This window comes from Gambusia affinis, linkage group LG06 (genome assembly GCF_019740435.1).
Source record: "Gambusia affinis linkage group LG06, SWU_Gaff_1.0, whole genome shotgun sequence".
NCBI classification, from domain to species: domain Eukaryota; kingdom Metazoa; phylum Chordata; class Actinopteri; order Cyprinodontiformes; family Poeciliidae; genus Gambusia; species Gambusia affinis.
Genome location: NC_057873.1, coordinates 23,271,521 through 23,287,918, shown reverse-complemented (window position 1 = coordinate 23,287,918; position 16,398 = coordinate 23,271,521). Strand labels below are relative to the sequence as shown.

General features: G+C 39.4%; 1 protein-coding gene across 3 annotated transcripts in view; it reads right to left on the bottom strand.

Moving 5' to 3' along the window:
- ppm1lb (protein phosphatase, Mg2+/Mn2+ dependent, 1Lb) overlaps nucleotides 1-16,398 on the bottom strand; it is a 47,853-nt gene that overhangs the window by 9,689 nt on the left and 21,766 nt on the right. For all 3 annotated transcript variants that reach the window (XM_044118594.1, XM_044118596.1, XM_044118595.1), the window contains one exon: nucleotides 1,700-1,919. In XM_044118594.1, the coding sequence (XP_043974529.1) occupies nucleotides 1,700-1,919 (220 nt within the window). The remainder of the gene's footprint in view (nucleotides 1-1,699; nucleotides 1,920-16,398) is intronic.

Here is a 16,398-nt window from a genome sequence, read left to right as displayed (position 1 = left end):
TTACAAGAAAATGTGTTATATTTTATATTAATCACATAGAATTTTCTTTTGTTCCCACAGCCCTTATGTTTTTTTAGCAGCAGTGTCCTCCAACGTGGGGCTGCTGGACGGTTCATTTGGCCTTTTCTTTTCAGAATTTGTTTCCCTGTTTTCTGCTTGCCATGCTAGTTTGAGGAGCAAAGCATCTTGATTTATATGCCAATCAGAAAATGAGCATCAGAAATAACATTTAAATATATTATTTTGACCTATATAATATATGAAAGAGGACAGAGGACAGAGAGTCTTTGCCAAGAAGTTGCAACTGGAGCAAAATGGATCTTCGGCAACAGTCATACTAGGAATCTCCAGACTGCTGTGGCTTTGCACGTTTTAATTGTCTTTACTGGATCATATGACTCTTCATTTTGAGGATATGAAAGCTCAACGGCTCTTTCATACAAGCGGCCCCTTTCACTGACTTACATACGAGTCACATGTCAGCAGTTTTTAATAAGCTACACACTACCATCCAGACGTCCCATCCAACTGTTAACGTTCACATTTTTTCCAAGCTAATTTCCAAAGAGACGTTCCAGTTTGCTACAGTTTTAGCTCATTTTAAACGTTCAGCTCTGCTGGTTCAGTCAGCGCATGTATAGAAGTTATTAACCAGTGGACGTGCTCCTATTGGAGCATTTCATCTTTTTTTTTTTCCCCCATCTCCTCTTTGGAAACCAACATCAGGGTGCTACCCAGAAATATTGCTAAGCCCGAAAGTAGGGGCACCCACCAGCGGCCCACAGTGTTTCTGTGTATTAACAGGAAGGTGATTCTGTGTAATTACATTACAGACTTTACTTAAACACCAACTACGGTCCTAAAAAGGCAAACACAATGAAATTCAATGAGACACAATTCAAGTAAATAACATAAATCAGTCGAATCCTAAAGCCTGGCAGCCCGCCAGTCTCATAATACAGTGAATATTTTTCTCATTTTATTTTGACTTCAGTAATGTGGTCATTTTCCACGGTACTGTATTCACCTTAACAGCACAATGCTCGTTTCCACACATATGTCCCTCCATTTGACCCGTTCCTTAACCGTTTCCGCCTCTCTCTCTCTCTCTCTCTCTCTCTCTCTCTCTCTCTCTCTCTCTCTCTCTCTCTCTCTCTCTCTCTCTCTCTCTCTCTCTCTCTCTCTCTCTCTCTCTCTCTCTCTCTCTCTCTCTCTCTCTCTCTCTCTCTCTCTCTCTCTCTCTCTCTCTCTCTCTCTCTCTCTCTCTCTCTCTCTCTCTCTCTCTCTCTCTCTCTCTCTCTCTCTCTCTCTCTCTCTCTCTCTCTCTCTCTCTCTCACACACAATTCTCCTTCTTCTACACATCCATCTCTTCGGAGATAATTACTACAAGCTTTGTGAAGATCAACTTTTATTCAAACAGCTGAATAAGCTAGACCCCAGGCTGTTGACAGTCACTATTCAACTCCTGTCAAGTGAAACACTAAAGTAGCACATACTGCTTTAAATGCAGCATTACGAGAGACGCTAAAAAGATTGGTTATTTCTTTCTTATTACATCTGCTTTGGCAAACAGCACACATGGCTTGAATCCATCCTAATGCGCTTCAGTTTTATCGTCTCATCTCCAGGTGAATGTTCATTTCGCACACATTTAAATCACTGAGAGTTAATGAGCCACTGTACAACTAAGGTACAGACCTGCTTCGTTGTAGTTGGCAGAGAGTTTGTCCAGCATTTCTCTGTCTAACGTCCGTATCTGATGCTCCAGGATGGACGGATAGGAGGAGCCTCCTTTCTCCTTTTTTTCGTCCTTTTTCTCTTTTTCTCTGTCTCGTTCTCGGTCTCTCTCTCGTTCGTAGGTCAGTAGCTGCCTGCGCAGAGCCTCTGCCAGGTGGGTCTTAGCGAACTCAGCAGCAGCCTGAAAATGTGAGAGAAGAAATTAGATGGCTTCAGATAAAAATTAGGTTGCTTAACAACAACAACAAAAAAACAGTAGGAGGTACAGTTCAGACATTTGCAAGTACTCACAGTTTCCCACGAGTCTGAGCTGATATTGGTATATCAACATTTCCAACTAATTTTTACATTTTCGAGCCCTGCTAATGCTAATCCCAAAGCTAAACGTTGGATGTAGCTCACAGAAATTACAGCACTGAAGAAATGTTATGAAAATGATCAAATTTGATTGTGACAGTCCACATTTTTCTGCCTTTTGTCTCCTTCTGCCGTTAAACACCATCACCACTAATTTCCATGCGCTTTAGCATCTCAGCCTCTAATGGGTTGAGTGGTTGAACACTAACTGTGGGCGCCAGTTAGAGACCTTTGCATTTGTGATGTTGCACAGACTCATACTGCGATTCAGTGCATTATGTGGTTGTGGTTGCATGTTCTCCCTGTGTGTGTCTATTCAAGTTTACTTGTACAGCGGTACAGCACATTTCAGCAACAAAGCAGTTCAAAGTGCTTTACACCATAAAAACGAAATACAGTAACCAATTATGAAACACAAAATAATAATCAAAATCATTAAGCAAATATACATCAAATATTTTGATTAATATTCCAGTAATTAATAAAAGGCAACTCTAAGCATTTGAGTTTTTAGCCTTGAGTAAAAGGAACTCAGTGTTTCAGCAGTTTTCTGGAAGTTTGTTTCAGAGTAGAAAAGAAAAGACCTGCTGAAGTAAATACTTAACATTTACCACTGTTTTGGTGAAATACTGCGTCAGATCAGATCAGATCGTTACAAGAGTAGAAATCAAAGCTAGATGTCAAAAACAGAGACATTTGTGAATGAAAACTGTCTTACTGTGTTCACTGTTTTACTAGAACCAAGCAGCACACACAACCATGTAATCTTTTCATCAATCTGGAGAATTTTTCTCCTTGGTCAACAGTAAGGTACATGATGCAAACAAAAGTCAGATTTGTAGAAAAATGCCAGTTGCTTAACACTTAAACCGTAAAATATGTCCACACTTCCTATAAATACAAGTCAGTATTTAAAAATCTGCAAGTGTAGAAACATTTATTGCCATTTATGACGACTTAGGATTGAAACCAGAACAAAAAACTATAATGACAGAATTCCTAGAAGCTCATCAACGTTTCTGTATCTTTGCTAGAGGACACAGACACTGTTAGAAAAACATTGAAATATACATCTATGCACAGTCTGCAGAAAGCTGGTCTAACAGCAGTAACCTTGATGTCCTTTCTGCCTCACTGCAGCATATAAACAGAGATAAAGAAAGAAATGATCATCCCAGTCAAATACATACACAGGCTCACGCTGTGGGATACAGCTGAGCTAGAGAAACTGTATCCTCACCTCTACCCATTTTTTTTGCCAAGGATAACACCGAAGGAACCTTTTCTCACACAACCCCTTTGCATTTTGAGAGCAAATAATGCCCTAGTTCCCAAGCACAGGGACGACCAGGCAACACAAGGTCACTGTGCACGAATGCGAGATAATACACTGCAAACTAGCCTCTGATCTATATCATCCAAAACCCATAGAGCTCATATTTCACACCAAGAAAAGTCAAACACCTGGAGGAAAGAGAAAGCAAAAGGGGATGAGAAAAAACAGTGAAGTATGCAGTTTCCATGCAATGAGGAGAACACTTTTAGGTCATTTGACAGAAAACTGCAGATAAACCCAAAGTTACAAGCTTGAACACTGTCCCCATTTAGCTTCGTCTCTAATCTAGACCTCCCTCTGCGTCCTTCATCTGCACTTTTTTCTGCTTTCCTGGACTTAAATATCCCTGCCTACTTTGCTTTTTCTTACATATGCAAACAATTTATCTAGCCTCTCATTATATTTTGTCAGCACTTGCGATATTTTTTCTGTGCACACCATCAGTCTCCCTCTATCTTGCCTTATTTTTCAATTCCTACTGTCCCGTCAGTCTCCTTCCATGGTGAGGCTCAGCCTAAAATCACCACAGATCTTTTCCGAGTGCTTTTCTGGCTCCATTTGAAGAACAATGAGTTGACATACTTTTCTGCTGTTGCTACCAAGCAGGAAGCTGCACTCAACAAACAGGGTTCAGAGGTCAGAAACGAAGCTGGAAGTCTTGTTTGCTTCTTGTTTTATTGTCCCTATTACCAAGAACTACTGCTGCTTACCTCCCAGAGTGACAGTGCAGATCCAAAATGCAGTTTTCCACTCAATTCATTAAAAAAACAAGGTCATGCAGTCATACTTGGCTTTATACAAACAAGTTATTGCCCTCTGAATCTAATAAATGCCACAAACTACCGTTAAATAGTTTTTAGTTGACAGTGAGTCTGTTAACTAACTTTATTGCTGATGAGGAGTACCGGCCCACTTTATTCGAGTTTTGATCCTGAACTTCCCTCTTTTAGGATCGTGCCACAGCTTCTCAATCAGATTTATGTCTACACTCTGAAACCTTCAACCTTCTAGTGATTCAGGGTGCATTCACACCAGCCATGCTCACACCGCTTTAATCGAACTCTTGTTCGTTTGCCTAGAAAGTCCGGATTGTTTGGGAAGGTAGGAATCCACAATCGAACTCTGATGTGGACAAAAAAAGTGAAAAAAAAAAAACAACAACAACTCTGGTCTGCATAAAAGCCAAGATTTGAGTTTGGTCAAAGTATCTAAAGCGCAGGGATTTGTGGGTAAATACAAACTAAACAAATGCTCAAGGCTGGCAGGTGCAATGGATTTTACCAAAGACAAAAGGAAATCCTAAAACCCAAAAAAAAATCTGACATCATTCCATTTCTGTTTACATTTCACGAAGAATGAAATAACCCTACCCTAACCCTAACCCCACAATGAGCTCAGTATTGGGCTCAGAGGTTTTTGTCTCTTTAACTTCAGTGGTTCTTGGTGCAGCGGCCCCACAGCCCAGGGGGCATATAGGTGTCTCAAAGGTTTTTCTGTCATTAAAACTTGTTTAATGACTAGAAACGTTTGAGTCTTGTGAAATAAATAACTAAATAAATTAATTTAAAAAAACAAAACAAGAAATCACTAAGGGTCACTCTACATTCCTGTGACCTAATTTACAGAGTATCAATGTAGGTCTCAAACAGAAGGGAAGTCAAGGCCTGAATATCTGACCACATGCCCTGCTGGCTAACTAGATTAGAAGATGAAAGGAAGGAAAGGTGGATGAGGGAGGGAGAGCATGGATGGATGGAGATGAAAACTGAAACAGAGAGATGAGGACTGGGATCAAGAGTGGTAAAAACACAGGGGAACAAAATGTAGCATTAGATTAGGAAAAGGCACGAGAGCACAGAGAAGGAATGTAGAGCACGGCAGGGTAGAGTCAGAGTAAATGTGATGAACAGGGTGAGCAGGGCTGACTGTCAGGAGGCAGGTATTACAGTCGAGCAGCAGAGATAAAAAACAAACAAACCGCTTTGCATCAAATTAATGATACGATCAGCATAAGACATTGAAAAATGAATGCTGCGTGCGCTTATGTGGAAGCCTTCTCTCAGAAATGGCAGACATGAAGAATGTCAATAGAAACACTGGAGGTGCACCAAATGTAGATAAATAAGAGCAACACAAGGATCAAAAATCCACATTTTAGTTTCTGTGGACAGAATCATAAAGAGTTTTCTAAAAACAGAAAAAAAAAGAGATTTAAATCCAAATTGCTTAAAACCAAAGACACTGAAAAATAAAAAAATATCAGTGACTAACGTTTGAAGAGTTAAAGCCCCAGTAAAATTTTAAATTATATCTCTGATATTTCCATGTTCAGATATAGAGAACATGGAAAAAGATAAAGTAAACACTTTTCACTTGCAGGCAAGGCAAGCAATTAAGCCTTAATGTGAAGAAACTGGGATCAAATACGCCAAGAATCAAACATTTCTTTGAAGGTCCGTCCACGCTCCCATCCATTACGGGTCTGCTGGGTTTGGTATCCATCTACAAGGCTGATACACATTAGCTTCACACTAAGACAAGATGTCTAAAATGTTTTTAGCTTAGCACCAAACTGGAAGCTGTGAATTGAACCCCAAATACATATTTGTGTCTACCATCTTAAAAACCTCAACTAAATTATATATTTTTCATCCATTAAATGGCCTTCATCAATGTTTTCCTAAAAATCCTTCTCGTCTTTCTTATGACGGTTTCATTTTTGCAACCAGGCACCTAAAACGTTGCCATGACTTTGATATAAAAGAGGAGAGTCTCCCATTCAGCTTTAGCCAAAAATCACAACAGAGACTTCTTCTATACAAGTCACACTGTGATATTTCATCATCTTGTGGTAATTCTGTTGTGGTATTTTGGATTTATTTTACTGCTGGAACTTTTTAGACCACAACAGCATATCTTTTAGAGATGGGTTTGCAAATCAGGACAGCCCAGCACCAGTATTTTTTTCCCAAAAAAACAAAACTTTTATCTTCTCTGATCAGTCAAAGGGAGAGAAAGTGAACAGTAACACTTTATAATGAACCATCTGCACATGAGCAGAATGAGCTTTATGCTGCCACGGAGGCATTGTCTCATTCTCTCTGGTGGAGAGATTATTTTATGTGCACAGCTAAAAATACCAGCAGAGCCACATAATTTGACTTTTTTTATTTTGATTGTTTATTACTCATTAATATGTGTCACAGCTCCACACAGACTTGCTTCCAAGTGTAGTTCCTCATTCAAGATACTCAAGACATCACCTGAATCGCATAACAAACCTGTAACCAGAATCACAGCGCACGCACAATACTCCATGTTCCCAGACACACTCGTCTTGTCAACAAAGACTCGCATCTGTATGAGACAGTTCAACAGAAGTAGCCAGGCTTTCAAGACATTTCTATTCGTCATTTTGCCAGGCCAGCAGAAACGTAGAAAACCATTTTCTCTTCAGAGTCAGAAAAAAAAATCTCCTCCTGCCCCTCGTACTCTGTGCTGGAGTGAAGACTTTCTTTGGCAGACTATTTTCTGACAAATCAGGGAAAAAAGGAAAAAGAATGGGAAGAGTCTGGGAGGAGAATAAAGGGCTTTCATTAGAAACGTTCAAGCAGTTCATTAAAAGAAAAGATACTGCTTAATTTTTTTGGATAAGTTAAAGACTAACTGAAAGCGGAGAAGAACAGAGAAAGTTTGATGGACACTAATGAGCCTGATGAAATAGCAACAAAGTTCTTGGGGGTTTTTTTGTTGAATTTCCAGCTTTCAGCTTATTGTTCAGGAGGAATAAGAGCCAAAAAAAATTGCACATTGTAAATTAAAACTGGCTGAATAAGGATTCAACACTATTTTAGTCTAAATTAAGGAACACTGAGAAGGAAAAAAGAAAAAGAAAAAAACACATCTGTAAAGCTGAGAATCTGAATTCAATATTATGCTTCCTGTGTGATGAGAGGCTTGGGGCAGATTGGATTGTTTGTGTGGCCTTGGACACACAGATTTTACAGAGGCATCCCAAAAATTGTTTCATTCTTCCTGGGAAAAATGATCTAAGAGAAAAAAAGCCAAGACAAACATGCTGAGTACAGATGGTCTCCAAGAGGGAGGGGGGAGGCAGGGAAGGCAATGCTGCGCTGAACCTCACATCTCTTTTAGTGACCAACAAAGCTCAAAAACTTTCAAAAAAATAAACCCCAGAGAGCGTCATTCATATTCAAATATGCATCATGTCCTAGAGGCGGTATGTAATGGGCCACAGCATGCCGCCTCGCTGACAGCGTAAAAAGGACAGAAATGGTTTCTGTGAAGTGAATGAGGATTTCTAAGGCAAGACGCGAAGCCATAAAAATGAATGAGGACTGGAAAGTTGAACAGAAGTCCATTAAAAGTTCCAAGAAACACTTCAGTGACTTCAGCCTTCAAAGAGGGAAAGAGAGATGTACATGAGGTAAAACTGTCTGCCTCAGCTTGTAGCTCAATGATCATACGAGTGTCACGACAGGTGTGATGAGAACATCTGGTAACCACGGTTACAGCTGTCAAAGGTACCGTCAAGCTCGACATCTGTCCCACCTCGGCAGATGTCTCATTTCAAGGCCCCTCAAACCCAAAGCCCTGCCTGAGAAGGTTGTTGACTCCTTCTGCTTCCTATAAAGCAGGTTTTATCACAAAGGTGACCGTCTTCTGCTCCGAATACACGCCCAGACAGATACACACCTTCACGCAAACACTGACGACCAGGGCCTATAAAAACACGAAGAGAACTTTATCAGAGGCAATTCACATTCAGGGAGTGAGCAGACTCGTCTGCACACCTCTCCACTCGCTACACACACACACACGCACACCCAAACACACACACCCTTCTGAGTAAAAGAGAGCCGTGTGTCCTTCCTTTGACCGCCAGATCCATTAGAAGAGGTGAAACTCATATTAAACCCAAACAGACTATTGGAAGGAAGCTGTCTGGGTAATCCAGAGCGTAACCTGAAAGAAAGAGCTCCCTGTCTGTGTCACTGACCTGGATATAGACTCTAATAGACTGATATTTAGTTTGTAGAAAGAGAACTAAGCAACCTATTCAGGCTGATGATGTGTCAAACAAGACACAACAGGGGTAGGTTTGTGTTTTCCAGCCACCTAGCATCATTTTATAGATCAATCAAGTAACTACGTTGTGCTCAGTTGTTATAAAAATGCTGTATATTAAATATAACTTGAAAGAAATTTAACTTTGTAATTTAACGTCTCTGTCCCCTTGAAAAAGTCCTGCTCCTTTCAACGCTCCCCCTTCAGGAAATCGTCACAACATTGTTCCTTTATGAACCCTTTAATAACTTTTTTACCACCGTTGCACTAAGAAGTAGCTCCTATAATGAGCTCAGCAGACACGCAGTTCCAGCAGGTGTTTGCTAATTGCAACTGGCTAGTCTGAAGGAGCAGAGTGGGGGAGACACAGAAGGACGGTTCTCTGTAATGTGGAACCTCAGAAGTTTGGAAACGAGAGAAGTTTGACTTTTTGTAGAATCTACCAACATTATATCCCAAAATGCGACACCTTCAATTCCAGACACTGTTTTCTTCCTAAATTTGACAGCAACCCCTTTGCTCAAACACGCAAACAGCTGCCAGAGAGTGACTGTGGCTTCCATGACATGCGATGCCACCCACTAAGCAACGCGGCGCTTTCATGTTTTGGGAAAATGGAAAACATACGTTGGTGTACCGTAAAAGCAGCGAATGCAAAGTGTTGTGCGGCGTGCAGCGAAGGTGTGAAGAGCTGCACTTCTGCGTGCCAGAAATAGAAGCTTTAATAACATCTGCCTCGGCGCTTCGCACATCGCAAACATATCTCGCAGAAGAAAAGTGCAGCAATTAGAAGAACGACAGCTGACGTGAATCGGTAAAGCATGCCGGCAAAACGGGACGGAGGTGAAAAATAAAAGCAGGACGTGAGAGGAAGGAAGCCACGGCATTAAAAATGTATTATATGAGCGGTTTGAGTGACAGAGAAAAAAAGATTGTGGAAAGAGAAAAATAAATGGGGAGAGAGAGAAAGAACAGAGAATCATTTCCTCCTTCGTTCTGCTTATGAATTTCTCGCATCTATGGGAGTGATTAAAAAAAAAAAGTACACTGCTGCTTTGCACCAAAGGATGTCTACTCTAACTGTCACTTAAGATTAAAAAGTAGCATAAAACCACTTGGAATTTTTTTTCTGGGAACCTCTGAGGAAAGGTTTTACAACAGATAATTAAAGGTATTTACTGTCAACTATAAAATTACAGTAAAAAGTGAGAATTCTGCAACACGGAGAGTGATCCGAGTACTTTCTCAGCCCACACCTTCAGCAAGTCTATTATTATCATAAACAACCACACAGCATCCCACACCTTTACTTCTGCTGCAAGAAATCAAATAACGTTGTATAAACATCACTCATCCCCATTATGAAAGTGAGCAAATAAAAAAATCATACAAACTTCTTACTCCAAACGAATTTAAGACGGCTATAATCTGATAGGAGCTGGAAAAATGGAGGTAAAAGTAAATGGAGCAAAGTCTCAAAGTTGCAGGATAAAATGCAGGGATGACTGTTTGGCTTTATTAATAGCTGGATGATATAATTTTTTTTGTACAAAGACTGAAAGACGGAGCTGTCCTTTAAAAAACTGCAGTCTAGTTACAGCCGAAGTTCAGGTCGTCTTATTTCAATTAAGGCCACCAAAAACCTAAGCAGACAAAAATTAAAATCAGATATTCAAGGCACAAATCAGTGGGAGACTACAAATAACTCTATGGTCCGAAGAGATAGAAAGAAATTTGAAAATGAAAAAGTTTCAGTTTGTGGCAAAGTATAAAAAAAAATGAAGAATAGAGAACTTTTTGCAGGAACAATTTGAAGTTTTCCTAAAAGTATTAAAATCTCATCTCATTTTTGTGAATTCCATACTGTGTCTCATCACTTTCTTGGTTGTTGATTTGGTAAATCAAATACTGACGCGTAGGGTGGCTTCAAGTTTCTAATGCCGTCAGCCGTACTAAAACTGTTTGCCCAAATATGCATGAGGCAGAACGATGACAGTAAGCAGCCTAATTATTGAACACCAGCAGTTTTTAGAAATGAACAGATGTAAGACAAGAAGACTGTTTCACCTAAAGGGTTTAGCTAAGCAACTCTCCGATAACCTTCACTTCATGGATGTTGGTGTACTACAGACGACAGCAGAGCTATTATAAGTTGGTATTTATATTCTAATGAACGCTTAATACTTAGAAAAACCAAAAGAGAAGAGAACGAGACTCTGTCCTTTGACATCTATTAGAGCAGCGTTTATCCTACAGACCTCCAGTCCTACCTCTGGTCTATACATACTCTGTCTAGAGAATAATGCTGACATTCACTCGTCTTCATTTTCTCCTGCTTAGTGGGAACAGAAAGACTTGAGGGAGTTCATAGTCATGCAGTTCTCCATGCAGAAATAGAAAGCTTCTTTTTGTTTTATTAGTTGCTTCGTAATGCTTAAAGGTTAAAAAATAAATAAATAAATAAATAAATAAATAGCTGAATGTCTTTTCAAAGTTCTGAGCGAATTAAAAAAAACTATTTTCATATCAGTATCAATGCATGCAACATTACCGTCACAAAGGAACACTTTATTTGGTAGCATTTCCTCTTTTATGTGCCGTGCAAACAAATTCTGCACATTATTTGACCCGTTGGGTAAGCTTTCATAGCCGCCGATGCTCACACCGGACGTACACTTTTGGAGGCTGTTTTTTTTGTTTTTGTTTTTTTGACTCAGTGAGATTTAAATGGGGGATTTTTAAGCATTACTGGTTGCCATCAGCTGTATGTGTAGGGCTGCAGCTAACAATCTGTTGTTAAATTATCGATTATTCCATCAATAAGCAGGATTAAAAATATTTTGCACATCCTGCAGAGTTCATTTATTCATGTAAGCTTGTTTTATACAATATTAGAAACGCAAACTGTTTTATTCAATTCCTTTTCTATATTAGAAAACAAACATTTTATTGCTTTAAATGTAACAACACTGCATTCCTTTAGTGTACGTTTGGTCTTTTGACCAGCTAAAATATATTTTTGAAAAAAAGTTTCATCAACATGTGAACATCTCAATCCTTTCTGCTTGACCAAACATCAATAAAGTGAAATAATAATCTGTTGACTACTATTTGGATTATCATTAATAATTGGGCAGCAATGTTTTTTTTTTCCACTAAATTTGAACCAGGTGAGACTAAAACTGCCACTTGAGGAGATCTGGGTGGAACAAAGAAGGTTTTTCATCTAAATGGCATGTTTTGGAGTCTGTACACTATAGTTAACGATTAACTAATTACTAAATAAATTGAGGATTATTTCAATAATCAACTATTAGATTAATGTGAATAATTGTGTTAGCTCCAGCGATGTGCATAGGCCCATTTCTGGAGGCAATAAATAATAAACATCACTGTGTACTGTAAAGCATCCTAAGGTTTGGTTGATAAAGGCTTTGTGAGTATAAATAATTAAAAGCGAGTCCCCAGGGAATGCGTTTGAGCAGAGCTGCAGAGGAAGTTAGTGCTATTAAAGATTTAGAGTAAACGATTTCATCCGCTCTCCTTTGGGAGCTGCCTCAGAAAGTGACAATATTAACGAGAGGAAAAGTGCATGTCTGTTCCTGAAGATGCGTAATTTCCTCTAAATTTAAAGGTTCCAAATTAACCTTCAAAAGACTGCATTAACGTGCGGCATGTTTGGCCAAATGGTGTGAACAGCTAGTTCTTATTCATCACCCAATCTGGTACCCCTTGTACACCAGTCTAGGGGTGGCGTTTCTCTGGCTTTCATCTCCTATTTTACTGTCACACACAGAGCTTATTTTAGCAACTAGCTGGGAACAAACAGAATAATGCAACAGAGTCAGCGAGGCTGCATTAGGAGGAGCGGTGGGGGGAGACGGAAAAAGGAAAGTTCCACAGACAGGAGTGAGTGTTATTTCTCCCCCTTTTGAATGTGGGGCACAAAAAGCCTAGAGGAGAAGAGCTAAGTAAATGTCAGCTATGCCTTTCCCTTCCCTCCCTGACATGCCGACATACACACAAAACACCTCGATTTTACACCCACCCAAAAAGCTCATGTACTCCCAGGCCTGTAATCTTCAACTGCGCCCACACACACAGACACACACTCACTTGGAAATGTTCTTATTTGTATTCCTCCTATCTGGAGCCTGTGTTCTCTGGCAGACACTGATATATCAATTGCATAAATATTCATACACTTGTCAGGGTGGCGAGTCTCATCAGCCTCCTCTTTTTCTTGCAAATGTGATTGAAGAAGAAAACACAAACACGTGTCAGGTTATTCTAAAACAATACTGATCTTACAAGTGCTTGCAAATGCATCGCGGTGAATTAAAATGTCATCACAAAGTTCATTTTCTTCAGTGAAAATGTGATGTTTCGAACAGAGATGTCAGTCAGCTGAAAAGCACGCCCACGTGTTGTACAGAGAATTACTCAGGGTTTCTGCGGGTTTCACCGCCTCACATTTAATTAATTTAAAAACCACTGTGAATGAAATTTAAGACCTGCATCACAAAAGAAATGTACAAAAGAGAAACACATATTTTTTGTCGTAGTGGCAAGCCTTTTTGTCCACAATGCACAAAGCATCGTACAGGCTAGCAACACAAGTGACCCAGTGATGAAGAGGGTCGTCGGGTCAACTGGCAATAAATTTACATCTACCAATGATACACGTAAACAGCTAGCTAGCTAGCAAAGACTGAACCACCTCAGGTCGCAGAACAAAATAAAGATGTCTGCATTCAACTCAAACGTTTGCCTGACAGGAAAGTCTCATGAGTAAAATAAGCTCTATAGAATATATGAGTAAATAATCTTGCCACGCTAAAATTTAAGACCCGTGATTAATGTATTTAAGGGAAACTTAAATGTTGCTTAATGAATTTAAAACATTCATTTTAGATACATAAGATTGAGTCTATTTAAGGATGCAGGCACGCTCTTACTACGTCAAACCAGCTCAACATGGAGGCGATAAGATTTTTGATTCTAAGCAGTTTTTAAGTTCGTCAGCAGAGGGAAGAAGGAAGGGCTCCAAAACCCTGGCAGATGACATGGCTCCCCAAATGATCACTGACTGTAGAAACTTGCATCATCGCATCTTTTTTATACTGAAATACAAAGTTGAAAAAAGGAGCTTAAACCGCCGAGCAGCAGCCCAAAATATTTCTCCTTAAAAGCCTACCAGGTTTTTCTTCCACTTAATATTCCATTAAATGCTTTGATACTTCAATCAGAATGGCAAGATTCTTTTATAATTTGGCTTCTTTTTCTTTTCTTTTTTTTTGCATATTAGGCTCACCCTACTTGTGGAATGCATCAGTGATGGCCATCATATAACGTTTTTGTCTTAAACATCCTGTTTTCAATATTCTCACAATATTCCAATACGCCGTTTCCCTTGCTGTAGGCAATAATCATCAAAACTTACAAAATCAGATGCTTGAAATTAAGTCAGGTTTTTTTTTTTTTTTTTATGAAATTCAAATTTATTAAGATACACCTGAATTTCTGAGTTGAAAAACTTTCGTCAAAGCTTAAACAAATCGGCGTGTGCTGAACATCAAACAAACTCACATAGAGAGAAAAGAAGTGTGTTTGCCCTTCTGCAGCCAAGAGTGTTTGCTACAAAGAGGCATCAAAGAATCTATAAATAATTAAAAAGACTGCAAATGAAACTCATTTCTCCTCAACTTCATTAAAGTGGGAGCATGAATCCCCTCACTGTTATTTCCTTGTAAGCCATTAAAGGTGCTGATGGGGGAGAGACAATTGAAGACCTTTGTCGCCGCGCATCAATCATATCGACTCTCCAGCTTAGTCTCCTACGTCTTCACAGCTCATTGCTCCGAGGCGCCGTCTCTCCCACACACACTTTCGCTTCGCCCATTCAGACTCTGATCTGAAATTGCCATTTACATTTCTCTCAATTCACTGCGAAACTGTGCACATTTATTCACCAATTCCCCATCAGTCACTCTCGGTAAAGCCTTGTTCTTTGTTCTTTTCAGCTTTGATTGAAGGAGCGATTAATATTTATGCGGTCGTCAAAGAAGAAAAAAGAAAGGCAGAAGCTGAACTTACACACCTCTCACTGCTCGCCTCCTCCGTTCTTCATGTTGAGACATCGTCTGCTTTTATAAAAAAAAACAAAGTCGATAAACAGAGATGGAGTACAAAGAGTACTACTGCAGTTAGGGGTAGAAGGGGAAACAAAAAGAATAAGAGGTGAAAAAGTCGGATTTAAAACAGCAGAGTCTGATGAAAAGCAAACCAAAAGTTGTTTTTATCCAATCAACATGTTTCATTTTCTCTATATGATTCCATTGCTAGCAAATTTCACCTCCTGCTCATCCAAGTTAACCAAAATATTCTCCTGACACATGTTGCGTCACAAAGAGAAATCTAACCGGGATAAAGCAGCGTGTTAGCTTCAAATTAAAATTTAATTGCCAACAAAGTACAACACTGACGTCCATAACTAATTAATCTGAACGGTTTTCTATAACAGGGCTGCACAGTGGCGCAGTTGGTAGAGCTGTTGCCTTGCAGCAAGAAGGTCCTGGGTTCAATTCCCGGCCGGGGATCTTTCTGCATAGAGTTTGCATGTTCTCCCTGTGCATGGTGGGTTCTCTCCGGGTTCTCCGGCTTCCTCCCACAGTCCAAAAACATGACTGTCAGGTTAACTGGTTTCTCTAAATTCTCCCTAGGTGTGAATGTGTGTGTGAATGGTTGTGTGTCCTGTATGTCTCTGTGTTGCCCTGCGACAGACTGGCGACCTGTCCAGGATGTACCCCGCCTCTCGCCCGGAACGCAGCTGGAGATTGACACCAGCAACCCTCCCAACCCCATTAGGGAAGAAGGGTGTAAAGAAAATGGATGGATGGATGGTTTTCTATAACATGCATCAAAAACATTTTTCCTGGCCGATTTCAGATTTGAGAAAAGCCAAGTTTTCTTATTTTATGGGCTTTTTCAACTACAGAAACAGATTGAAGGTTCTTCGGATTATTTCTTCTGTTGGATTTAAATAATCCAAGAATTTTAAAATCTTTCCATCAAAGCATTTTCTGCCAAACCTTGACCTGCGAGTGTTTGTTTTTTTCTCAAGCAATGCAATCTGAATTGGAGAACAAGTCTACAAATAAAAGATCAACATGGTGTATCATTTCATTTTCTTTATCAGTCTTTGTTGTAATTTATTGTCTCCAATATCTTTGGTTGCCGTGGCTCTACTGTTCATAATGATAAAAATTTAACCGGCACAGTGTAGAGTAAAAACCGAAAGTGGTGCAAATAAGCTTGTTGCATTAAGCAATTCATCAGTTAGTCATAATAAATTTAAATGAGCTTGATAATATCCATTCTGATGATTACTATTTTTTGAAGAGCAATTGTTTTTTAGACTTTATTTTATATTTAAAATATCTTCCAATTCCCATGTTAAGTGTTCTTAATAAAATTTGTTGTCATTTGTCTTTGAGAGGGTGAATTTGCGTTATTGTGCCACTATCAATATATTACCTGAAAATAGTCTTAACAACATTTTCATACATCGCTATAACTTCTGGGATGGTTTATCGTCCAGCAAAATTTGTCATCGTGACAAGCCTAATCACAAAGAACTACTCTTAATGAAAACTAATCCTAATGAAAATGCTTTAGCCTGCAAAAAGTGGTGGCGATAAAACGAGAAGACGAGTGAGAAATAAGAAGTAATCCCCATTCAACGACTTGAAATTATTTGTTCCCCTTTTGTTGTGCAGCCGCAATAAAATGCCAGATAAAATTGTTGCAGTCGTTTTCAAAGCCACACAAAACACCACACAGAATTTCTTCCGGCATCCGGAGTCGACGGCTTCCTGGA